At 36.4% G+C, this 27,448-nt stretch overlaps 1 protein-coding gene across 1 annotated transcript; it reads left to right on the forward strand.

Moving 5' to 3' along the window:
• Positions 1-27,023, forward strand: LOC110102686 (amino-acid permease BAT1 homolog). The gene is made up of 8 exons (XM_020831126.2): positions 1-14; positions 3,373-3,601; positions 3,718-3,900; positions 4,886-5,005; positions 5,986-6,177; positions 6,994-7,299; positions 7,381-7,563; positions 26,288-27,023. The coding sequence occupies exons 1-8, from the start codon at positions 1-3 to the stop codon at positions 26,777-26,779; spliced, it is 1,719 nt and encodes a 572-aa protein (XP_020686785.2). The 3' UTR covers positions 26,780-27,023.
• The last annotated feature ends 425 nt before the right edge of the window (positions 27,024-27,448 follow it).

Genomic DNA, 27,448 nt, shown 5'->3' on the forward strand with positions numbered 1-27,448 from the left:
ATGTACAAAATCAGGTTTGTATAAGGTCGTATCATACAAATGCATTATTTTCGAACCGATCGTACTGTATGATCTCAATTCATACAGATAACTTACAGTGTACAAAATCAAGTTTGTACGAGATAATACCATATGAAGTCGTTCATTTTTGAACGATTCACACTGTACGATCTCAATTCATACATATGACTAACATAGTATGAAACTAAGTTCGTCCCAGTTCGAACTAAACAAAGCCGTAATTTTTTGAATTGATCATGCCATACAATCTACGAACATATAATACAAACAAAAGTCAGTTGACTTCCAATTTTCAATTTTTGGATAGTTTTTCATGTAGTTTCTATATAAGGAGTCCTAGAAATTGTCATCTTATTCTTTGTTGCGAATTTCTTTAGAGAAGGACCATAGAGAGTGTGTATGGGAGAGATTTTTGAGAGTAAAGAGTGAGAGATCTAGTGAACGGAATAAACGATCCACCTCTTCAAAATCAACAATCTTGTCTAAAGTAGTTATCCATTCTTCCAAAGCCATAAAATCCAGAAAGCAAAGCTCAACCAAAACTAGATAACTGACAAAAATCAAAGAAAATAACACAAAAGAAAAAAATAAAAAAATGAAAAACAAGAGCATAAAGACCAAAATTAAAATCCACCAACCACCACAACTCAGGAATGATTAAAGACAACAATAGTGAACTTCAAAAAACAAAAGATCACAAAGATACCCCAAGTTTAAAATAGATTCAGCAAAATTTGAAAAACATATTGCCAAATCCAAATAAACCTAGCCAAAAGATCTCCAACAAGCTTTGGTTACTATAAATGATCTTCCATATTATAAAATCAATTGTCAAAAATATACGTCAAAAGATAAAAGAGCCACCTTAACTAATACATATTGTCTAAATTAAACCTTAAAACCAATCACAACAAATCAAAATCCCCTAAAACAGACACCACCTAAAGACTTAAAATAAAATAAAAACCCTAAATTCAAATAGCAATTAACCTCATTAAAATATTTCTAATTAGAAATATTAGAAAATGGTCTGCTTGATCTAACCAAAAATTGAATCCAAATTCTTACAAAAACCAAAAAAGCATTCTTTCATTCTTTTCTTTCCATAAATAATACAAGAAACAATAAGAATCCAAAAAGAATAAATTTTTGCATCATTAGACATATTTAAGTTCGAAATGAAATCTAAAACTTGAAAAAAAAGGCCTTAGCAAAAATTGATTTAAATTAGAAACGAGCAAAAAAATAATTGAAAAAGTAAAATCACATTAAGAAAATAAGAGATTATGAGTCTGCAAAAAAGAATTACAAAAAACACACCCTAAAGGAATACTAATATTTCTTTTAGAAAGAATATCCTTAGTTTTTAGCCCATTTAATAAGGCTATCCACACATAACAGGAATACCTCAAAGTATAACATTTATGCCAAATAAAATTATACCAATTAACCTTAGCATGTCACGTATAAAAATATAAATGAAAAAAAATAAAATTATGGTAGCAACACCCCATTCTAGTTAATACAAGAAATCGAAGAATCATGAATAGGAATGCTAGTAGAATTAATGGAAGGTAAATTCTAAAGAAATTAGATAAAGACCAACCGCCACTCAAAATGACATCCTTCACCAGAATAGAATGCCAATAAGAGTTTATAGTAGGAACTAATTAATGAAGAGACTTGCCACCATACCAATGATCCCAATAAAATGAAAGAAAACTATTAACAATAATAATAAAATCAATTTTATCCTTTAAATTCTCAGTCAACTTACAGAGATTTTCCAGAACATTGAAGCCTTAGAAGAGGGTGGTTTCCATAAGGAAATATATTTTTCTCTCACCTAGCCAACCAATGAACATTTCCTATTTAAGATTCTCCAAATAATAGAAAAAATAAAAGCATAACAAAGAGCATGGAGGTCAAGAATACCTAAACCCTCAAAACACTTAGGCTTATAAACATCTTTCCAAGTAATAACATGTATCTCCTTAGAATTAATATTGCCATGAAAAAAAAAGTTGGAACAAACTTTTCTAATGAACTTAAGATAGAAGTTAGGAATAATCATACTTCTAATCCAATATGCAATAAAATTAGAAAGAGAAATTTAAGATATTGCACTCTCCGGTAAAAGAAAGAATTTTAGGCTTCCAACCCAAAAGTAAATCAGTGACCTTGTTAAGCAAAGGTTGAAAGTCTGAACCAATAAGCCTTTTAATAAAAATATGAAGGCCTAAGTATTTCATACAATTATGCCAAGTAGAAATATTTAAGGCTTGACAAATCCTTTCCTTCTCAATAATATCCTTAGAGATATAGCTAGACTTTTGTTATGATTAACAAAAACACCAGGACATTTAGAGAAATAATTCAAAATATCTTGTAACTTCTTAGCATCATTAACCGACGCTTTTTGAATAATAAAATGTCTACCAAAAAAGAACCACGGTCCTCTCATCCAGACAAGATCAAAATCTTCTGGGCAAGAGAATTTCATCAAGAAGAAACCATCATTTAAGGATAAAAGCGAGATTGAATCTTTAAGCTTCCAAGCTTTTGTGATAACAGAACATAGGACCTCAAATAAAGGTGTCTTGCCTAATGAGTAGCCTACTAGAGTTAATCCCCAATTTTGAGGGCAAATTATTGGGTCAGGTAACCGGATGCGAAAAATAAGTTCGAACATCTAATAAAAATTTGCCGCGTCACCTGCGCTTTTGACTTGCGCTTTACCTGCGTTTTATTTGCGCTTTTTGACTTGCGTTTTAGTCAGTGGCGGATTTAAGGGGGGGCCTAGGGGGCACGATAACAGAACATAGGACCTCAAATAAAGGTGTCTTGCCTAATGAGTAGCCTAACAGAGTTAATCCCCAATTTTGAGAGGCCTTCAAAACCTCATCATCTGAAAACACCACCAAGTTATCCTTTTGAGACAAGAAGGAAACTACGAACTATTTTGCAGAAGTTTGACAAGAAGAAACTCGCCCAATCTAATATTTGAAACTTCGTACATCTTTACGGGTGAGATATCCGTCTTAGATGAAAATTTCAAAGGAGAAAAATCATCCAATAAATCTATCAAAAGAACCAAAAGGGCAAAGAAAAAACAAAAAGAAAAAAATCAGAAAGGAAGATCTTCCCCGCCGTTTTTAATTCATAACGTAACATTTTTCCAATAGCGAGAAACGGTGGCTTAATACTAAACTTTTCGTGATATAATAGACATAGATATTATTAAAGTATTTTCATTGGAGCGCGTAAAAAATATTTCTTAAATGAACATTCACTTTGAAGTTTCAAGTTGTTCAGAGTTGGAGACTTTGAAGTTTGAAAAATATTTGATAGAACTAGCAGGACAAAGCAGGCTAAGAAAGAATATCTTCTCGCGCGCGCGGGAGCTTGCTCTCTGCTCTTGCAACGTAGTTCTTGTGACTGCAGTCGGTCATCTCTTCTTCTCCAATCTCCGGAAAACGTTTCCATCTCTTCTTCTCATATTTCTGAGATGGAGGAAATGGATTCAGGGGAGAAGCGCCTCAATGAGCTCGGCTACAAGCAGGAACTTAGAAGAGAGATGGTAACTCCATTGCTCCAAGCAACCAATTTTGTTTCTCTGGATTGACCTCAAGATTAATTCTTTCTATTCATTGTAAATGGTCTTAAAGCTGTTATCTTCTTCTTCTTCGTTGACAGACTCTTTTCAAAACCCTCGCGATCTCGGTCTCGACTGTGACTCTATTCACGGGAATCACACCGCTTTATGGCTCAAGCCTTCTGTATGCTGGGCCAGCAAGCCTTGTTTGGGGATGGGTTGTGGTCTCCTTCTTCACTTGGTTTGTTGGAATCGCCATGGCTGAGATCTGTTCATCTTTTCCGGTATGTGGGCTTGATTATAGCTCTGTGTTGATTCTAATTGACTGAGATTTAGTCGTTAATATAGATTTTTTTGGCTCGTTTAAATTTCATGTTTTTCATGTCTGTAAGATTTGAGAGATGCATCAATTCCTTCCTTTCATTTAAAAAAAAGAAAAAAGAAAAAGATTGTAATCATTGTTCGTTGTTGACCAGATCATTATAATAGATACATGGTTGGAAAGGGAACTAGATTGAATATTTCTGCTCTTTTTATTGAGAAATTCTTTCAAAACCATCCAGTCACAGGAAAATAATGACGGTTAGAGTAAAACTGCAATCCCCAATTAAATCTACACTTAAAATGATGATTTCTTGATTCTTATGTGCGCAACTTTTGAGGCCCAAACAAAGAGAGTAAGTCCTATATCCACTTCGCCTTATACAAGAATCAAGAAACCACTACTTCAAGGGGTTGTTCAAAATCAAAGAAGGATTTATTTTTGAACATTTTGAACGATAATTGTCAACTCATTCACACAGTTGAGTATGCAAGCGTGGGGCCCCAGCAGCGGGAGCCAAAGTTCCCATCCTTACGGTGAGAAAATGTGAAAAGCTCAAGTTTAACTCATGAAATCTCAAATATATAAACATGCTCTTTGAATTTTTTATTTCCTGCTATGTTATAAATCCTAGACTTGATTTCCTTTCTGCTAATTTATAAATGTAAGACTTGATTTCCAAAATTAAATAAGGTCCACAAGAATTTATTTTTCCTACATTTCATTATTTTGCTTATGTTCATTTGTACACTTTTCATAAATTATTGTCCTGCTTTTAAGCATCACTTCTTTTACATTGCACCCACTCTTTGTTATTTTTGGTGTAGAAGCACAGTTAAGCCTACTTGAGAACCTAACCTTTGGATTGAATTGTTATTATGGCTGTATGTAATTCATAAAGACTACTTTTAGTAGGCATTAATTGGATTTATCTTTTGCTAATACAGACTACTGGCTCTCTTTACTTCTGGGCTGCTCATTTAGCTGGTCCACTATGGGGCCCTTTTGCTTCATGGTGCTGTGCATGGCTGGAGACAATTGGCCTTATTGCTGGAATCGGCACACAGGTTGAGCTTCATTTTTATTATATATTAGCAGAACATGACTTTGTGTTTGTGATATGGTTACATTGTAATTTGACTACCCATTGAACTAGTATGTTTAGGTATACAAGTGAAATTGTGAGGAATCTGTCTTAAGAAACTTTTAATTGAATTAGCATAGAATTCTCCATTTTGTACTAGTCAAATTATGGAATAAATACAGCTTGGTTTTGCACTTCTTCATCACTATGCATGAGCACTTGAGATTATTTAATCAATAGCAAATGCAATAAATTACTTCTTCTATTATAAATCTTTCAGAAAATATCCAATGCAACAGTTGCCTTAAGTTAATAGCAAATACCCCCGTTACTTCATTAGCTTACATTTTGGAAAACAAATCTTCACTATTTCAAGGCCACTTTTTTTCCTTTCTTATTGTGGAAAAGGAATGACAAGTTAACCACAACTAACTTATTAAATTTTTACACAAATTGCTTGTCACAAACCGCCCATCGGGTCTAGAAAAAAAGTCAACAACAACCTAATAGATGTGAGATGATAAATTTGAAATTAATTTATCAAATATAAAAATAACCACCATTATATTTACCCACCAATAAATAAATCAGAGCATCTAAAAATGTCCGTGATATCCAAGCAATTTCTTCACCAATAATTGTATTGAAATCAAACTATTATAATCTTGCACAGTTGCACAGTCATAAGTTATTGAAAAAAGAGGAAAGTTAAGCTTATCTTTTTATAAAGGAAGACTGAGGAATGCAATGGCATAATATGTTTTCAACCTATCATGTATACTGAGTACTTCAATCTTCAGCTTGGCTACTTGTCACAATCATATTTATTTATCTTTTATTTAAAATTCAAAATTGATTTGATTAATAGTAAGCCATCATATTTAACAACCTTTCACAGTAGTAAATTCAATGCCAGTAAGGTATTGCTTTTGGAAACTTATTAATTCCTTTTCTCTTTTGTAGGCTTATGCAGGATCGCAAACTTTGCAAATCATCATTTTACTTTGTACAGGAACAAACAAAGGTGGAGGTTACTTTGCTCCTCGTGGAGTATTTCTTGCTATGTATATTGGTCTGACTGTTATATGGGCAATTCTCAACACATTTGCATTGCAAGTTATTGCCATCATTGACATTATTTCAATTTGGTGGCAGGTAAAAACCTTCCAGATACAAGAATCAAATGCTCTAAAACTATAAATCATTTATGTCTTAATAGAGATATAATGTAAGGTTTTATCATATATAAGATCATTAAACTAGATATTATATTTTATCAAAGATAGGGCTTTTTTACTTGGAGTATATTTTACTGAACTATCTGACCTTCGACCAAAACATAATCTCATCATACATATGATATTTTACTAGATGCAAGGTATATGATCCATATATGTGGATGCTTGGAGATTCTTAATTCAGAGCATCTTTTTATAGCATTAACTACCTAGGTTACTTTGTCTACATAAACTGATATATGTGAAGGTGATGTGGGTACCATTTTAAATGTGGCCTTATTTGTGCATTATGTTCTTATTCTTGTATTCATTACATCTCTTTATACAACAAGAACAACATCAAGCCTTCATCCCACTACGTGGGGTCAGCTACAAGAGTCATTTTTCTTCATTTTGTCCTAATAACAGTCAAATTCTCATGTAAATCCAATAAAAATGGTCTTTTTTAATAATTCTAACCGAGTCTTTTTAGGTCTACTTCTACCTTTCTTAACATAGGCCAAATTTAATACATCTACTTTCATAACTAGGTCATTTGAAGGATGACGTTTTATGTGACCAAACCATCTTAGGCAACTCTCTCTAATCTATTTGCCATTACATCTCTTTATGACTATTTAAATTTGCATATTCTATATGGATTTACCAAGTTATTCTAACTTGCAACTATTGATAGTTATTATATGAATGACCTACAATGTTGATTAGCCGTTTCCTCATTCTACACACTCAGATCACTGGAGGTGTAATCATAGTCATAATGCTTCCTTTAGTGGCTCCATCTACACAACCAGCTTCCTATGTCTTTGGCCATTTTGAGATGGCACCGGATTCTACAGGGATAAGAAGCAAGGCATATGCAGTAATTTTAGCATTTATTGTTAGTCAGTATTCTTTATATGGATATGACGCTGCAGCACATCTAACAGAGGAAACAAAAGGAGCAGATAAAAACGGTCCGATTGCTATTCTTTCAAGTATTGGGATAATTTCAGTATTTGGATGGGCTTACATACTGACTCTCACTTTTAGCATTCAGGTACTGTGAAATGCATTTTTATAAATGAAAGTTATCAGCTAGGTAAATTTGTTTAGTTGATAACACAAACATGTCTTGCAGAAATTTGACTATCTCTTCGATGTCAACAATGAAACTGCCGGATCATTTGTGCCTGCACAGATTTTGTATGATGCATTTCATGGGAGGTACAACAACTCAATTGGCGCAATAATTTTGTTGTTTGTTATTTGGGGTTCTTTTTTCTTTGGAGGACTCTCAATTACTACAAGTGCAGCTAGAGTGGTAAGTGATAAATAAATTCTTCACTATTTTTTGGGATGAATGGAAAATTTTCCACTTTTGGGATTAAACTTTGTTCAGGATTCAAATTTAAACCTATATTTTTAATTATCAAACTCAATTCGAGAAAAAATTAAGCTATATTGAAGAATGTTTAGATACATTACGAGAGTATACAAACGCCAAATGATGGGATGGGTTCTCATTACGAGCAAAGTGCATGTCCTCTATGAGTTTCTACATTGTTGGAAAGTATTAAATTCATTTTTTCAAAGACGCATGTACTTCAATAATAACTCTGACAGGTATACTAAGGGAAAAAATTACAGAAGGTTATTGAATTTTGAGTTGAAGGAGCCTTGGAAAGGATCTAAATTAGATATTTTGAAATGATAATATTAAAAAAGGATGTGTTAAATTTAGGAAGGATATGAAGTTATTTTAATTGAGAGATTATTAGGGGATGACCTAATATATTGATTAAGTTCTCTTTTGTGATATGGTTGTCTCATGTTTAAGTTGCAAAAATAGCCTCTTTGCAAATACAGAGTAAGATTGTTCTGGACATCAACACCTCATACTATGTATTGAAAAATCTTTCATTACTTGGGTACACCCTCGGACAAAATTATATGAGTAGCACTGGGTGAAGATAAGTTTAGAGAATAAATTTTTTATAGCGTGGGCATGTATTTTTTAGAGCCGTAGATAAAGTGATAAGGTGAAAGATAAAATTGATATGATAGAATGAGAAGAGAGATTTATAAGGTCGCCAAATAATATTAGTATAGAATAAATGGAGAAGAGGGATTTATAAGGTCACTATGTAAAACAAAATTAATGATAATAAAAAAGATGTTCATGATTTTGCATTAATACTTTTATTTACTATATAGCTAAGGAAGAACCCAAGAAGGGAGGTGTTGTGAGGGGGTGTCGAGGGGTTAAAAAAGCTAAAGTGACTGAATGTCCACCAAAACATTGGAATGCAAGTATATATGAAAATAAAGGAAATGTGTAAAGTCAAAAAGCACATAACATAGTTCTTTCCAACCCACCCTACTTCTATATCTAAGCACTCTCGCTTAGGGTTCCACTATCAATCACTCCTTCGCCCTTAAGCTGATATGGAAACTACTACAACGTCTTCCTTCAAGGAGAAGAGTTCCCCTTGGCTTAATTCTAGGCAAGAGAATCTCTCAAAGCAAGAGAAAATCTTGTAGCCTCGATGCTAAGGCTTAGAAACAAAAACAAAATTGCAAGTAGGGAGAATGCAGAATCACTAAAAATTATAATTTAGCATGCTTGCATGACATTCTAAAGATCAGAGAATGTTCAGTGTGCTTTGATCTTTTGTTACTTTAGAAACCCCTAACTATTCCTCAAGGGTGCACCAAGGAAGAAAGGAATTTGCAATAGAAGTTTAGTTTGTTTTCATTAGCTTAATTAAAAAATCTGAGCAACATATATGAGCTTAAGGAAAAAGGAAACCAGCCCAAACAATTATAATTTGTCTAAATAAAATAGGCCATCCATTAGTCCCAAATGGTTAGAATTCTTAACTATTACTTAATTTGGAATTTACGGAGATTCACAAACTTGTTGATGAGGACCCATAAGCTTTTTAGGGACCTACAAAGTTATCTATGGAGGCTCATAAATCTAGCGTTGGACGACCACTTAGCCTTGGGCTCTGAAAATTCGTGCACAACAATTTTGATAAAGTTCGGTTTCAGGTCAAATTTTCAGAAGGCAGATTAAATTGTAGATAAGAAACTACCTAAATATTTAACATTTAGTTTGTGAGGATTATATGATATGATTTCATGTTTCTCATAAAGGTAAGCACTATAGTTTATTACCCCTCTCAGTGATGAGAGAATACTTTAGATTATGGTTAGTCATTGGACTCAAAATACTTAGCTTATAGTGGGTACAAATTTTGGCTCTATGATATAAAGTTTACCACCATTAGTTTAAGTGGTTGGTGGGGGGAATGATGATGAACCCAATCAAGTCTCAATGATTCCATTGCCCTGGGTTTCCATAGATCCTAGTCTTCTTAATCAATAGAGGTAGTTGACTCAACTTAATCGACGGATTATTGTCGGCAATCATGAATTGTGTCGTCTAAAAATATCACACTCCATTTTGACCCCCTTTAGTCAGCCTGAGGTGTATCAGAGATAGATAATCTAGTCAAATATATTTCCCATGAACATTCATTTTGAATTACACTCATCAAGATCGAATGAGCAGAAAATTAATCTGATTAAACTATCACAACACTAAAACTGTAATCCAACTATTAGATTATACCTTATGATTAAATATTCAGAAGTATATACAATATTCAACCTCTGTTTAAAATTACGCAATAAGAGGCGCACCTCTGCGCAATTTGACTCAAAATCGCCTCGAGGCTTGCGCAATTCCTCTCCTGGCAGAGGTGTACGCCTCACTTGGACTGAGGCGCACCTCAGAGGTGCAATTGCGTAATTCTGGTAGAGGTGTACGCCTCATAGGAACGGGCCCACCCACTTAAAATGATGAGTTTTTCTTCCTTAAACCCGCATGGCTCCCAGCTCTCCCGAAAATTTCTTTCCTGCACGCTGTGTTCACGAAACAGAGAGCTCCCGCACCCGTCGGCTTCCCTTCCCTCCGCTTCTCCCGCCGGCACCGCCTCTCTCCGGCGAAGTTGAAGTGTCTGGCCGCCCTCTAGGAGTACTCCACATTCAATTTTAGGTATTTTTTTTTAGTTTAGGGTTAGATTTTTCAAGTGTAAGAAAATCTAGGGTTTATGTTTTTTTATTGTTTTTGTGTGTTTTTGAATTTTTGCTTTAGGAGACATGGTTAGTGGCAAAGAAAAGGCGAATACGTCATTGCGGCGTGACCCTTCTTGGAAACTTTGGGAGTTTTGTTAAACTAATATTTTGTGATTTGGTACTTTGGGACATGATTTTATTGCATCTATTTTCTTACTTTCCACTATTTTCATATATCATTTGGATGTTTTTATTGTAAGATAGAATATTGCTATTATTTACCTGCAAAAACCCTTAATTTCTCATTTACGCAATTCTGTGTTCGTGAGGCTTACGCCTCAGACCGCCTTGAGGCTTACGCCTCGCCTCATGGACGAAAACTGTCTCGAGGCTTAATTACGTAATTTTAAACCTTGTATTCAACAATACATAGCTTTACTAACTAAACTTCAAATAAAATTATATGTATCCAAAATCTTTAATTTATAATTTACTGATTAACCTTATATATACACCCAAAACTATACACTAAAAATGACTGTACAAGGTGCAAATTATTACATGTTTAGATCCTTGCTCGCTCCTTTCCCTTTCCTGTAATGTCAACTGGTGAGCTAAACGCTCAATGGGATAAACAATTATAGTACATATTTCAAGATGCAAGAAGAAGAAGCAATTAATATGCATGCTAATGTTTGAGTCATAAGCAATAGACATATACATATCTGAAGGAATGAAAAAATTGCATCCCTTCATAAATAGTCAATACATAAGAATGTTTAATGACCTGTGCAAGTTATCATTTGTTAATTTCTCTCAAACTTTCATTATCAATCATATTTCTTTTACATATACTGACTTATTGAACATGAGTGTGTAACTAATAAAAATCAAACTATTATAGCTGGTGTTAAGAATATAATGTGGCATAAATCAATTATCATTGTGGGCTCTGAAAATTCGGCCTCGGTCTCCGCTTGCTTTTCTTTTTATTCGGCGAGGGAGTTTTAACAGATAAGTTCCGAGGTAAATTTTGGAAGGCAGATGGGTTTGTAGATAAGACACTACCCAGAGATTTCGCCCTCATTTTGTGAGGACTTTATGATCTGAGTTTTGGTTTCCTATAGGCGCAAGCCCCTATAGTTAATTACCCCTCCCGATAACGAGAGAGAACTTTCGATTAAGGCTAGTCGTCAATCAGATACATTTGGCGGCGAACCGCCGGTTAGAGGACATGTACCACGTCCTTATTGGCATGAGATTGTTTGAGAATGGATCCTAGTGATATTTTCGACTAGGCATTTTGACTCTTTGTGAGCTGAAGTTATATTTGAATTTGTCCACCTCGGCAAACTGTTGCGGATGGTGGATGTATTTTGCTTTAAGCATTTAATGGTTTTTCTATTTTAAACATTTTTGGATTTTTGAATGATTTTTGGATTATTTGGAACGGCATTTGAAAAATGTTTATGAACCCCTCCGGTTGAGATAAGCAATCAACACGGCCATCATCGGGGTGTTTGGGGTTATTTCTCTTTATTGATTGAACCCTGTCGACCCTATACCCTATCATCTTGACGATAAGGGATCAGGTTTCGTAGGCTTTATGCCCTTGATAGTGAATTCTCATTGTTATAGACCTTGAAGGCCTAATATGAATGTATTAAGATAAATATAACGGTCGCCACAATCGTATGTTTATTTGATGGTTCGAACCATGTCGACTCCTATTGATCTGCATAGGAGGATCGAATTCGAACCTGAATTCACTTGTCAGCCCGCACAGCATCCCTAGACGTTACGTGTGTACCAATAACACGCTCGCCGGGGCCCATGCGGGTGTTTGGGGGCATTTATAATTGAACCATATCCACTCCTTTTATCTGCTTAGGAGGATCGGGTTCAAATTTAGTAACCCCCACAGCATCTCTGGACGTCAAGTGTGTACCAATAACACGCTCGTCGGGGCCCATACGGGTTTTGATTACAATTACCCCTTTTTGTGTACCTATGTGTATACAAATTACGGTGCAAGTGTGGGGGTACTTGAAATATTTTAATTGTGCAGGTAATTGTCCTTTTGAATGCTTGAGAGCTTATACACGCCTTTTATCCGCTAGTACGAGTGTCGCGGATCCAGTGGCATTGCTTGTTGATCTTTGCATTTTGACTAGAAAATCTTCAAAATTTCTTAAGACCTTTATGTTATTGATTGGTTGTAAGCACATTGTTATCCCTTCAATTTTGATTTCTGCTTGCAAAAAGGGTAGTGTGTCCGTCACATGTCAAACTCTTCTACTTGAAGGGAGCCGCTGTATTTGTCTGCTGCTGCACTATATAAATTACATGAGAGTTGTATTCTCTTTGAATTATTTAAAACACGTCATGTCCTTCAGTTCATCGCATGTTGAATCCCCCTATTTGTAGGAGATAGGTGCATCTACTTGTCACTGCCTTATCAAAGGTTGTATAAGTATCTTAGCACTTGTTGCAGGCTCCTTGCATATTTTCCTACAACCAAACTGTATATTCCTTCTATATTCTCATTGGTTGAGGGGTTGGATATCTTCATTTGCATCTTGATGGTGGTAGTGGAGCATTGCTACATTCATAACATCTTGCTCTCTTGTTGTAGAAGACCAGTATATTTATGCCCTTTGCTTCTTGCAAGATACGTTGTATTTGACATCATGTTAACATAAACCATAGAATGTGGCATTATACATCTGAGAATCCCTTAATGTTGATTGAAAATCTTCGTGTCGTTGATTGCAAGCATGTCATTGTATCCTCCATACGTACTCATAATCATTGCAATTATCTCAAGTAGATTGATTGCATGAATTTTCATCATCATTTTTGAGTGAGGGGTATTCGTAAGCTCTTCATCCAACATAAGTTATGGCATACTTCTCTTACACTTAATTAGGAGTTGCTATCTCACCACTCATAATTTTATTTTAAGAATGATATCGAGCTCCTTCGTGCTTGGTTCCAACTTCATGTCGTCATGGGATTGGTTCTATTTTCGTTGCTCTTGAACTAATCTCATATGCTTTTTCAAGAAAGGATGAAATGAGATCTCACTCACAATGCCCATAATAACACAAGCATAGAAGTGAAGATAATATACTTCCGTGGGAGATGCAACCTCTTGTAAATAATAGTCATGGCCAATTTGCAATATGTTATGTTTCAGATGTTCAGCTAAAACACGATGCAACATCTGGTTACTGACTTCAATGCTAGTACCCTTATCAATGAAGACACAACATGATGAATTTAGCTGGATTAGATCTTCAATTTTCATTATGTCCTGCTTCCTGTTGCAATGATAAGAACATAATTGATATGGCATGGCCTTTATGGACTTCTTGTTGCGGACAAGCTTGGAATAGTTTCTGAAGACATAGGTATCACTTGGGATGACATCATTCATTACATCAATTGAAACATCTTGGTCAATAGAATCATATGCTTTTGTTACATAAGAAATCAACAATGTTCAGCTAAAAAAAAAACTGATATCTTTCTCACTCTAAGAATAAAATGATATAGTTTTCGGTTGATTTCATTATAATCAAATACAGAAGTTCCTAATTTGTTTGGATCGTCAGCCTTTATAGCTTGGAGAGCTACATAAAACTCTCGCAGAGCAGAATTAACTGACTTGTACCAAACAAACTTGCTTTGCCCTTTCACTGCCTTGACATAAATTTTAGCATTTTTTTCCTTGTCTATGAATTGAAACTTTGATGGTGTTCTGAGATTTGCTAAGGGTCTTATGTTATTACTTGCTTTCAACATCACATGAAAGTTCATTGAAGAGACTTTGAATCAACATTGACAATCAAGTTTGGATTTTTTTTTTATGATGTATGCTCAATTTTCCCACTCACATTTATTGGTGTCTCAATAGTTCGCATAGGATCAATATCCTCTTAACTTCATTGCTCATGAAGGAGATGTTAAAGGATTCCATACACCATGAGTTTTCTGTTTGCTTATGTGAGATTCCAATGATTCAAACATTTGTATGATAATTCCAATATTCCATTGGAAATATTATATTATTATTCAAATGAAATTCCTTAATTAATCATTTCTTTTCCCTTTTTTTTTTTAATTCAATGTCATTCTTCTATGTTCGAATTCATTTGATTCCATTGTTCATTTGGGTCTAATCTTTAAGTTTCAAATTATTTGTATTTGGTTCACTTGATGTTCCAACCAAATTTGGTCCCAATTCAAGTCCTTGAGTTCAAGTAGCAAACTCAAGTCATGCCCCATGTAGTTCTTGCAAGTTCAAGTTTGACTCCTTGTTCAAGTTCAATGCAGTCCCAAATTCTGTCCAAGTTCTTGAATCTTCAGTCAAAATTTCGGCAGCCTTCAGGTAGATGTCAAAATGACACCGCGATCGCATTTTTTATTTTTGTCCTCGCCCGCTACGTGAGAGTTTAAGGATTTTTTTATTATTATAAGAAGAAAACATATGAGAAATAAGCACAGATTTCGCCCCTCTGCACCACGTGGGAGTTCGAGAGTACTTATATAAAAATAAAATAAAATAAAATAAATACACATTTTTTTATCCCCTTTACTGCAAGCGTCGCACCGGTTTTCCGCCCTACAACGCTACATGAGCGCCTCGGGGGTTTGCCGGCTCGTTGCTAGCATTGAAGATGGATCCTTAAATCATCGCAAGCATCGCACTGGTTTCCCGCCCTACAACGCTACGTTAGCGCCTCAGGGGTTTGCCGACTCGTTGCTAGCATCGAAAAAAGAACCATTTTTTTTAAAGCTCTTTCTCTTTTTTTTTTTCTCTTTCTTTTTTTTTTTCATTCTCTTTTTTCTTTTTGAAAATCCCCACATCTCTCTTTTTTTTTTTCCTCTCCATTTTTTTTTACAAACACACACACAGATAGAAAATGATGATAACACTAAAAAAAAATTATTGTCCAACAAAAATATTAGCAATACTGAGCACCTTAAGTAATGTAAATAATAAGCATAATGATAGAAGCTTACTATTGTGTTGAGTTAGTTGAAGTTCGGGTTTGATGAGCAGAGAAATTGAAAATATTGGGCTGAATATGGGCTTCCTTCAAGTAAATTAAGATGATTTTGTAAATGGGCCTTTGGAGTTTATGGGCTGAGTGGGTGGAAGAGTTAGGATGATTTGGGCTTTAGTGGTTTCAAAGCAACAGTAGGAAATTAGGTTGGGTTGAGAGCAGGTTGAAAACCTCAGTTTTGAGAGGGGGCTGCTATGGAGTTAGGTTTCCTGTGAAGTTTGCGGCAGGTATTCAGAGGAGAGATCGGCCTGGGAATGGGAGGCCTTGGCTTTGAGTTCGAATGAGGCGCCAGCTACAGCAAGAAGAGGTGGGAGATTAGATGATTCAGTAGAAGCAAGTAGGGTCTCGATTTGAAGAGGTCGGGCAAGGCTCCTATTGAGGTAAAAAAAAGAACTCTCTCTCTCTCTCTTTCTCTCTCTCTGGACCAAAAGGATCTGAAGGCCGGCCGGGTAGTTGAGAGTGGGAAGAAATAGAAGGTCGTGGATGCTCTGGAAGTCAAAATGCTTGCGATATATGGAGGAGTTCGGTCAGGTAAAGGCTCTCGGCTGCAGTGGCGTTGAGACGGAAGGAGGTTTAGCCTGGTGGAGAAAGATCAGATGAGGTGTTGGAGGAAGAAGGGAATAGCAATGGGGAAGTGTCGTGAGAGAGAGCCAAAGTAGCGACGATAGAGGCGTATGTGGGAGCAGGCTAAGTTCAGGAGCCAGGGCAGCCAAATGGCTTCGTTCTAGTTGCTTATAACGACGAAGGCTGCGACATATCACGAGGTTTCAGCGGTATTTGCGGGAGAAGACATGGATATCAGCCGAATTTCAGGGATTCGCTCAGGTATTTCAATGGTGCCGAGGTATTGAGCGGGATTTCGGGGATTTTTTTGACGAAACGAGGCATGCGGTATGATTTCATTTTTGCTTCCATTGGGTATTATACAGAGGTCAACAATCATGAATTTGGAACATCATACATATAAAATAAGTTCTTTATGTATACTAATCATAAATATGTAATTTTTATTGATAGTTAAATTTTATCACATGCTCAATAGAAGAAATTCTATAAAAATTAGACCTATGAATTTCATGATTCATGCAGTAGAGATTGAGCATCTCACTGAAACTATTGAGTTATCTTCTTGGCACACCTTTTTTTTTTCTCTCTTCGTAGTCTTAACCTCGTATAAATTACCTAACAATAATAGTTCATTGATTTATATTGTTTTATGAATGTGGCGCTTTAGGTAAATACAAAATAATCTTAAACAATTTATTACTTCAGATTGTTTTTCATTCATTAAAATCTCTTATCGCTACAATACAAGTCGAACTCGACTGAAAATTTCTTACCTAACTTCTAATTCCTTCTTTAATTCCTTTACCACCTTGATTGTGCATCTTTATTAATGCATCATATACTATTACCTCTACCGTGAATATGTTATGCCAAACTACTTAAATTTTGCTGTTCTTTCTAATGATGTTTGATTTTTTTTACAATTACAATGCGATTCATCGCTTTTACTATTAGATTGATGATTTTATGGCATAATGTTTGTTGCGTCCTGGAATATTCGCGGCGGTAGAGAAATATATAATTTAACGTCTTAGCATTGTACGAAGATCCAGCACACAATCAGATAAGTGAGAGGGTGTAGCGTTCATAAGAGACACCAGAGTTTTTTATGTGGAAATCCCTAAAAAGGGGGAAAAACCACGGGGCCTGGCCCAGTTTGAATGAATTCACTAGTATTTGTAGTCGATTACAAATGAGGCCCTTCCTTGGAAAAATTTGTAGTCCCCATAATCGTTTTTTAAGATTACGGACTAAATTTCAAAGCATTTTTTGAGCCAATCGGGACTTCTACGCCCCAAAAATTGGGGTTATTCAGAAGTTTCAAGCCTTGGAAAAAATTCCCCAAAGGTTATGACGCATATTTTCGGACTTCTAGAATATCGACGTCCGAAAATATGGGGGCAACTGATACGTCATCAAAAAATTATCTTGATCGGGCACGAATCTCGATGCAAAATCAAGTTGGAAACTTCCAAAATTAAAATTGGGACCATCTGAATTCCGATTTCAGCAAACTTATAGTCAAACCTATTTACGGGTCATGCCACTCCATAAATCTATAAATAGACCCTTCATTTCTCTTGAAAGGGGATCCAAGCAAGAAGAAAAGAAGGAAGGAGAGAATGAAGAGAAGGAAGAAGCTCCTCCTCGACCACCGCCGGACCACCACTTGAGGACCTCACCTCTGCCGGATCACCGCCTGACGCCGTTGCTCCGCCAAACCACCACTTGAGGCTCTCACCTCCGTCGGACCGCCTCTTAAGGCCCTCACCTCCGCCGGACCACCACCTGACGCCGTTGTTCCTTTGACTAAGTAGACCAGGGACCACGATGGCCCGGGACGATGGAACCATGAGATCTTGATCGGGTCTATCATTCATTCCCCCACTATCTGCTTTAAGTGCAAGATGGTGCAATTTTTATTTTAAATATCAAAATTTTCAAATACCCAAATTCAAATCCAATTTCCAAATCCGAATCCATGCTGCTACTATATGCCGGATACCACGTATCTATGGATACGTGTATTCATTGATGAATAGCCTTAATCGAAAGTTCTCTCTCGTGATCGGGAGGGGTAATTAACTATAGGGGCTTGCGCCTATAGGAAACCAGAACTCAGATCATAAAGTCCTTGCAAAATGAGGGCGAAATCTATGGGTAGTGTCTTATCTACAAACTCATCTGCCTTCCAAAATTTACCCCAGAACTTAGTTATGTTAAAACTCCCTCGCCGAAAGAAAAAGAAAAGCAAGACACAAACATCAGCGCGGCGGGGAGGCCGGGGCCGAATTTTCGGAGCCCATAGATGCCACCTGGGAGCCATACGATAGGGTAAAGTATCAATTTTTATTCTTTCACCTTGAGGACAAGGTGATTCTTTAGGAGGGGGTATTGTTAGATCGGTCCAAGGACTAGTCCAGCCCAGCACCAAGGCAAGCCCCTTGTTTACTACAGGCGAACCAAATAGTCGCCAACCCCTATTGTGGGGCCTATTATTTGAATACAAAAATTAAAGAGGGGGCTGTTTATGAGGGAATTAAATTTGGGAGGGGATGTTTAGTAATTATTATTATATTGTATTCTTTAAATAGATGGGAAGGGTTAGTCTTTATTTTTTGTTGAATTTGTGATTTCTCTTAGGTTTATTTTGGGTCTAGCCGTCGACTAAGGATTGGGAGAGCCGGATCTTCCTCTCGAAGTGAAGCTCCATTGTATCTTATTTGTTTTTATTCCACTTTTCATTAATTATTAAGTTTCCCTAATATTTTGCCGTGGGATTTATCTCAAATTTTGCTTGAACTTTGTTGAAATTCCAAATATCATTCGAGCTCTCTTTGATTCTGCACTTGTTTCCTTATACAATGTTGTCGGGTGAAAACTAATTCGTGCGTTAAAATACACATGAATATAAATTATCCTTTTGAGAAGAAGAAAGCGAAATAAAAAAAAAGAAAGAAAGCCAAAGATCATTGCATTACAGGATAGTGACAACAATGATGTTGAGGATATAAAAGAAGTGAGTGCTCTCACAATAAGGAAGCTTGACTCTTTGATGAGAATGCAAAAACAAATATATAAGGTAAAAGTTTAAATTCAAAAATTCAGTGTTGAGTAAGAACGGAAGTTTATTGTGAGTGCTCTCACAATAAGGAAGCTTGACTCTTTCATGAGATAAAACAAACTCGCACAGTTTTGAGTAAGAACGGTTTACACCGCATGCAAGCTTGCTTGACCTCCGCTTGCCACCTCCACCCACCTACAGACACCACCGTCATCCATTGCCACCCGCCACTAGCCACCCCCACCGCTAGCCAACACTGCGTCCGGCCACCACCACCCTTCGAGCACCACCGCCACCGGCCGTCAAAACCACCACGGCCCCCGCTGGACACCACCGCTGTCACCCTCCTTCCACCACCACCACTGACCACTGACACAACCGCTGCCACCCGCCACTGGTCGCCACCCTTGTCTGCTGATGCCCACCGCTGGTCATCACCAATGCCACTTGCTAACCGTTACCATCTTTAAACTTCACACGACATTCATTTCACTTCAAACCAAAAACAAAAACAAAAAAATCATTTATTTGAATTTATTTTATATTCATCCAAACAATTCCAAAGTATTCCTTCTACCTTGTATTCTCTTTACACTGCATTTCTTTTTTAGCCAACCAAATAGCCCCTAAAGAAAATTTAAGATTTTGTGTAGTTGAAAAGGAAAAGAAATAGATCATATTATCATTATAAATAGCCAAGACACTTCTTAAGAGGATGTTCAATTAATGAGAAAGACAAGCGAGAATGAAGAAAACAACAAGAAGGGAAGAACATGCTCAGAGACACTTTGTTAGATTTTTTAAGTGGGCATTCTTCATGTGAATCAGAGATAGAGGAGACAAACACTTGTCTTCTGCCAATTGAGGAATTTTTGCAGAAAGAACAAGAAATTGTAAGAGACACGCACTCTATTGAATAGTTTAATAATGTTCTAGCGCATTGCTTTAAGTGATTTATTTTTTTAAATCATAAAGAAATACTCAATATTTAGAAAGAAACAAGCTAAATTAGCCTTGCACCAAGATATTGATAGATCGGATAATTTGTTGCACAACCTTAGAATAAGAAAAAAATATTTTGAAAAACAAAATTGACATGCAATCTATAAGATTCAATAATAGTATGATCTCTAGAAGATTCAACACTTCCAGACATAAAATAAGAGTCATGTAAGATCACACCATTTTCACTCGCATAGGCCACAACTTTATGATAAGACTAATGTGAGACTTATTCAGTATGGTTCATGTGATTGTAGAGGAAATTTAATGTTCAATTTAGCTAGATATTAGTATCTAAAGGCACATACCAAAAGTTTAAGTTGCATCTTTTTTTACAATGCTCCAAACTCGTCAACTTACCAAAAGTTTTAAATTAAGTTTTTTTGTAGGTACGCTTTTATCATAGGAGTGTTGGGGGCATGTGTCGCTTAGACAACATTTGCTTGAGGCATATTATGTCATTAATGTTTCACTATATTGAAACTGAGTAGTCTATATATTCAATTAGGAAACTACACTTAAAAGAGATTATTAACATTAGTTAAATAAAAAAAAACTCAAGCATAGAAAATATCCTATTGGTTGATAGATTAAGCCATAATTTAAATAATATCAACCAATTATGAGATAGAGATATGTGGGCTCCGAAAATTCGGCCCCGGCCTCCTCGCCGCGCATGATTGATGCTTTTATTTGAGCGAGGGAGTTTTAACGGAATAAGTTCCGGGGTAAATTTTGGAAGGCAGATGGGTTTGTAGATAAGACACTGCCCAGAGATTTCGCCCTCATTTTGCGAGGACTTTATGATCTGAGTTCTGGTTTCCTATAGGCGCAAGCCCCTATAGTTAATTACCCCTCCCGATCACGAGAGAGAACTTTTGATTAAGGCTAGTCGTCAATCAGATACGTAGAGAATACGTGGTATCTGGCATATAGTAGCAGCATAAGTATGGAATTTTGGAAATTTGGAAATGTTTGAAAAGTTTACAAATAGTTGAAAATTTTGAAGATTTTGATATTCAAAATAGAAATTGTACCATCTTGCACTTAAAGCGGATGGTGGGGGAATGGATGATAGACTCGATCAAGATCCCATGGTTCCGTCGTCCCGGGCCATCGTGGTCCCTGGTCTACTTAGTCAGAGGAGGAAGTCGACCCAACCTGACAGAAGGATCCTTGTCGGTAGCCATGGGTTGCTTCGTCTAAGGGTACCTTGTAGACTTGGGATGGGTATTTGCCTAAGGGGACAAATTTGAATTCACCTTAGCTAACTGTTGCGGTATTTCGTGGTGCCATTTGGCCGCAATCATATCCTATTGATTCGTATCTCAAGGATTTGATACCACTAAAGAGCGTATTGGCTCTGGCCATAAGCGGTATTTCGTAGTGCCATTTGGCCGCAAAATCACTCGGTTCAGAGGGCCCCGGGTCATAACCATTTATCCTGCGGTGCCATTTGGTGGCAAAACCGCCGGTTAGAGGACACATACCACGTCCTTACTGGCATGAGCTTGTTTGAGAATGAATCCTAGTAATATTTTCGACTAAGCATTTGGCTCTTTGTGAGCTGAAGTAAATTGTAATGTGTCCACCTCGGCAAACTGTTACGGAGGGTGGATGGGCTTTTGCTTTAAGTGCTTGAATGGTTGGATTTTAATTTTAAATATTTTTTTGGATTTTTGGGATTTTAAGATTTTGGATTTTATTGGGTATTGGACTTTGTGGAGTTTTGGATGTTTTGAATATTTAGGTGGAGCTTGAAAATATCTATGAACCCCTCCGGTTGAGATAAACATTCAACACGGCCATCATCGGACTGTTAGGGGTCATTTGAAAATATTTGTCTTAAACATTGTCGACGCTATCGACTTGCCGATAGGGGATCGGGTTTTGTAGGCTTTGTGCCTTTATTAGTGAATTCATATTTTTATAGGGCTTGAAGGCCTAATATGAATGTATTAAAACAAATACATTGGTCGCCACAATCGTATATTTGTTTGAAGGTTTGAATCCTGTCGACTCCTTTAAATCCGTATAGAAGGATCGGGTTCGAACTTGAATTCACTTATCGACCCGCGCAGCATCCTTAGACGTCATGTGTGTACCAATAACACGCTCTCCGGGGCCCATGCGGGTGTTTGGGGGCATTTTGTAATCATTTGCTAAACCTTGTCAACTTCTACCTACCTGCTTAGGAGGATCGGATTCAATTTTATTGACCCGCTCAGCATCCATAGACGTCATGTGTGTTCCTACAACACTCTCGCCGGGGCCCATGCGGGTCGAGATTATATTTACCCCTTTAGTGTACCTATGTGCATACAAATTATGGTGCACGTGCGGGGTATTCTTGGAATATTTGTAAACGCCTTCTGTCCGCTTGCAAGAATGTTGCGGATCCGGTGGCGTGACGTAACAGCTTCTAAATTGAGTCATTTACTGCTTTGTACAGGTAGACTGTCATGCACTATTTATTTTTTTATGCAAGTGAATCATAGTGCACTAACGAATCTCCTGCTTTTGCCAGTAGATGTTATTATCTACTGTAGTTTCCTTGCATCATTCTTGTAAACGACATATTAAGTGTATAATAGATTTCTTATATCAGCTCGTGGGAATTTGTATTTGTCACATTCTTCATGCATTTTACTGTGGTCTTCGGTTCATATAGTGCATCCGACACTGCCACAAGTAGGCAGGTAGATGTATTCCTTTACAGACTGAAACTGACTTCAGGATACTGCATTTACTGAAGTCTTTCTGCATCTACCCATAAGTGACATGTCATACATGCATCTGTATTCGTTGAGGGATTGTATGTTTTGTAGATCTTTTATATTTGCTCGCAAACCATATGTTGAATATACAACGGGCCTCCTATAATGGACCGTAGACACTTGCACTTGTTGTATATCAAATTCCCTCCGCTTGTAGGAGACAGATGCATCTACTTTCCACTGCCTGATTATAGACTGTATTAGTATCTTAACACTTGTGGCAGACTCCTTGTATCCTTCTTGTAGATGACATGTTGTGTGCACAGTGGGTCTTCTACAAACTTTTGTAGGCATTTGCATTTGTTATACGTTCGCTTCTGCATTAGAGAACCAGTGTAATTGACCCATGTTGAATTATTGTCGACGATGTGTTCTGCTTGTGAACATCTCATATTGCACATTAATTGCTATGATTTGTTGAGGTTCAGTGCATTTATCTGATAATTACTCATCATACCCACGTATGTACATTACTATGCATATGACACATCTTCCATCATTGCTAGTAAGAGTTCACATCTGCTACGATCTTCTATTTCATTCATGTAGAAAATTCGTCACACTGGTGATGTGTTCACCAACACTACTTGTAATAAGATCGTTGTATGAATGAAGAGTTTTACATGTTAACTTGTAGGAGCTTGTATACTTTGCCGGTGTGTTACCCTTGTTTGTACCTTTGCTTGCATGTTGAATTGTTGTTGATAATGGAGACTTCACTACATTCATATGTAAATCTTTTATGAATATCCCCATTGTAACTATCTTTGCTCATTAAATTCATATCACTTGCTCTTATGAGTGAGATATAGGGATTCTATTCACCATAGGTCATTGCTCATGATTATTTGTTGATGCTTGTAGGAAAGTTAAACTCATAGTTCTTTGTTCAAGTCCCAAACAATGTCACTCAATTTAAGTTCAAATTTTTGCATTCAAACAAAGTTTCACATTCCTCAGACCAAGTTCAGGTCCAAGTTCTATTCGTTGATGTTTGTTTGGATCCTCAAGATTATTAGTTAACACTTTTATATTTTCAATATAATCATTACTTTAATTTTCAAAACATGTTCATTTGAGTCCACTTTCACAAATCCTTGCTTGAGTTCAAGCATCAAACTCAAGTTCTAAGTCCCCTGCTGTCCTTCAAGTTCAAGCCTTGTTGGCTTAATATTCAAATCAAGTTTTGAGTATAGTTCCAAATGGTCAACTTGTATCTTTATTTAAGCTTGAATTCAAATTTCATTCTAAGTCCTTGTAATTTATTTAAGTTTGGATTCAATTTAGATTTGAATTTATTGCATTAAAGTTCACAAGTCCGAGTCCACCATTGTCTCGACGCATGCGTTGAAATTGAGTTCTCGGAGTTTTAGGGTTTAGAAGGATTATACCTGCGCGGGGTTGTAGATGTCAGCACGAGGATCGAGGTGGGAGGAAGAGATCCATTTAATATATACTTAAAATAACACATAATTAATTATACATAATTTAAAATTAATTATAAATTATAATTATTAGCTAATTATAATTGATTTAACTAATTATAATTAATTACTATTAGTAGTAATTAAGTGTGATTAAATAAAATCAACTTTAAGTAAGCTAATCAAAGAGGATTTGAGCAGGATGCAGAAATTAAATGGAGTTTAAGTTAATTCCTTTTGAAACAGGATTCAAGCATGATTTACAGAGAATTAAACCCTCTGTTCAATTAAACAGAGAGTTCAATTCTCTGTTTCCAGGGAAACGGCCGAGGAAGCACACAATAGGGAGTAAATCACCTTCAAAGCCAACGGACTACTGTATTTACTTCCGTTCAAATTGTCTTAACTCCTGATCCAGTTAGATGAGAATGTCGTCGAGGGATCAAAGCTGATCAACGAAAAAGGAGGTGGAGAGATCTCGGTTTAGGGCTTAAGTAGGCGTTGGCGCAGGGAGGAGTCGTGGATGGGGCGTCGGGTAGAGGTAGAGGTGCTCTCTCTCTCTCTCTCTCGCTCTCTCTCTCTCTCTCTCTCTCTGGATTTGAAGAGATCGGGGCTGAGGAGGTCGGTGGCACAGGGGCTCTCATGATCGGAGAGCTTCGATCGTTGCTTTCGATCGGGACTTCGTGACTCCTGATCGGCTGGAAGGAAAGAACGTCGCCGGAGCGAGGTTGAGCAGCACGAAGGAGATATCGGAGGAGAGGAGGTTGGACCTGGGCTTGGAGTTCGGTGTCGGAGGGACTGACTTTGGCGATGGCTGCTCGAGTGGAGATGATGGCTTCGGCTTGGAGTTGAGAGGGAGAGTCGTGTGTAGAAAGAGCCGAAGCTTTGTGTGAGCAGCGGGTATTTAACGACGCGATTTGGGTACGTTTGAGCGAATCTTACCCATGAATTCCGGGAAACGACTCAAACAGCGTCGATCTCAGCGGGATTTGCGGGGATTCAAACGGGATTTGCGGAGATTTTGAGCGATTTCTCAACGGATACGAGGTTTGTATGCGGGATTCATGATTTCTTTCCTCTTTTGTGTGGTTTACACAGAGGTTAACAAGATAATAATATTATTTTTTTACTTCACATTGCTTTATAAAACTTAATGATATTGTTGTACTTATTGGGCCCCATGCATAACAACATTTTTTTGTTGGGGGATTTACATGCATACAATAAAATATTTGTATTTACACATCTAACATCTAAACTTTTATAGTTATTTGAATTCCACTTTAGTGTCTTAATCACATCAAAGCATGTCAATTAAAAAGTGTATTTTACTTTAAATAAGTTAATATTAGTGTTTTTTAATGTGATTTAAAGATTTAACTGTTATACAAGTAAATTTAATTTGATAGTGAAGGCTTGTAAACTGTGTACCCATGAAATTATTTACAAAGGTACATAAACTCCAACTTGGGATGCTGACCATTTGCACTTAAATGGGCTTGCAAATGGCTTATTTGGGACCTATTAAGTACTAGAAGGCATCATGCATATTTTCAGAAGGGATTTTAATAGTGATTTTCAAAACATTAATGTTTAACTTTTTATATTATTTTTTTAAATGATTTGCTTCATGTGAATTTTGGAATACAAGTATATATGTTAAATTATATTTTACTTAAGGAGCAAGTGTTCATTCTTTTTTAGCCAAAGCTATCAATATTTATTCAATTTTCTTACACATATGAGGAAAAAATAAATAAATAAAACCTAGTTTGACATTACATATGCCCAAGACTTGGTCCACGTAGTTTATTTTGTAGAATGGTCTTATTATACCAGCATTCAACTCTAAAGAATATATGAGACCTTGCAATATATATTTGCAATTATAAAATATGTGCTCATCAATAAGGGTAAAAGATCAAGACATGGATTGCCCGCCTCTTTCAGTTAGGGTGTTCTCATTGTTCTAAAAAAATAATCAAAATCACATTCATGTTATTATTCTATTCATCTCTCTGTAAATGAAAATAATCTCTAGCTATTTGCTTTGTAGGTATATGCATTGTCTAGGGATCAAGGAGTTCCTTTCTCATCCCTATGGCGCAAAATTCATCCAAAACACAAAGTTCCATCCAATGCAGTGTGGCTATGTGCAGCCATCTGCATACTTATAGGGCTTCCTATCCTCAAAGTGAATGTTGTCTTCACAGCAATCACCTCCATTTGCACCGTTGGATGGGTTGGCGGCTACTCAATACCAATCTTTGCAAGGATGGTCATGGCAGAAAAGAACTTCAATCCTGGTCCTTTCTATTTGGGAAGAGCAAGCAGGCCAATATGTTTAGTGGCATTCTTATGGATCTGTTACACTTGCTCGGTCTTTCTATTGCCAACATCTTATCCTATTAAGTTTGACACTTTCAACTATGCACCTATTGGTTTAGGAATCTGCCTAACTACGATTTTGTTGTGGTGGATTTTGGATGCTAGAAAATGGTTCAAGGGACCTGTTAGGAATATTAATGGCCAGAGTGAGAAGGTTTAATCTTCTTTTGTTCCTTCTGTTTTCTTTTTCAAAGTTGGTGTTTTTCTCGAATTATATAGATGCCGATGTTTTTAGGCAAAATGGAATTGCTAGAGAGCAATTGGTTTCTTTGGTTCCATGTTTTGAATGGTGCTCTTATGGCCTTGTAATGTTATTTGCATGTATACTCATGCAGAAATTATAAAAGTTTGTTGAACATGAAAAATAAGAAATTATTTCAAAGGAATTTATATTGTTATACAAATTTGTGGAGACTTGTTTTATTTTTTAAGCTCAATATATTAATTAATTAGTATAGTTAATGATTAAATTGTGCATTATGTTCAAATTATTCTTAGTTGTTAATACTTGAAAATTTTTTTGGGTAGGTATCCTATAGTAGAATGTTAAGTACTGGGTCGTTTGCGAGTTTAGGTTGTTTTAATGGATCTTCGTTTACTTAAAACTAAAAGCTCGTTTTGTTGTAAGTGAAGCCTCAAAAGGGAACTTTTATTTGGTTCGGTGTAAGGATGCAGAGGAACATTCAGTTGTAGGCAAAATCGTGCCTATATCGAGGTGTCAAAAAACTTGGTACACCTCGGTATAAGCGCGATTTTGCCTACGACCGAATGTTCCTCTGCATCCGGTCGGAGGACGTAATAATTCTTCCTCAAGAGGAGGGTAAAGTTA

Source organism: Dendrobium catenatum, unplaced genomic scaffold (genome assembly GCF_001605985.2).
Source record: "Dendrobium catenatum unplaced genomic scaffold, ASM160598v2 fragScaff_scaffold_123, whole genome shotgun sequence".
NCBI lineage: Eukaryota > Viridiplantae > Streptophyta > Magnoliopsida > Asparagales > Orchidaceae > Dendrobium > Dendrobium catenatum.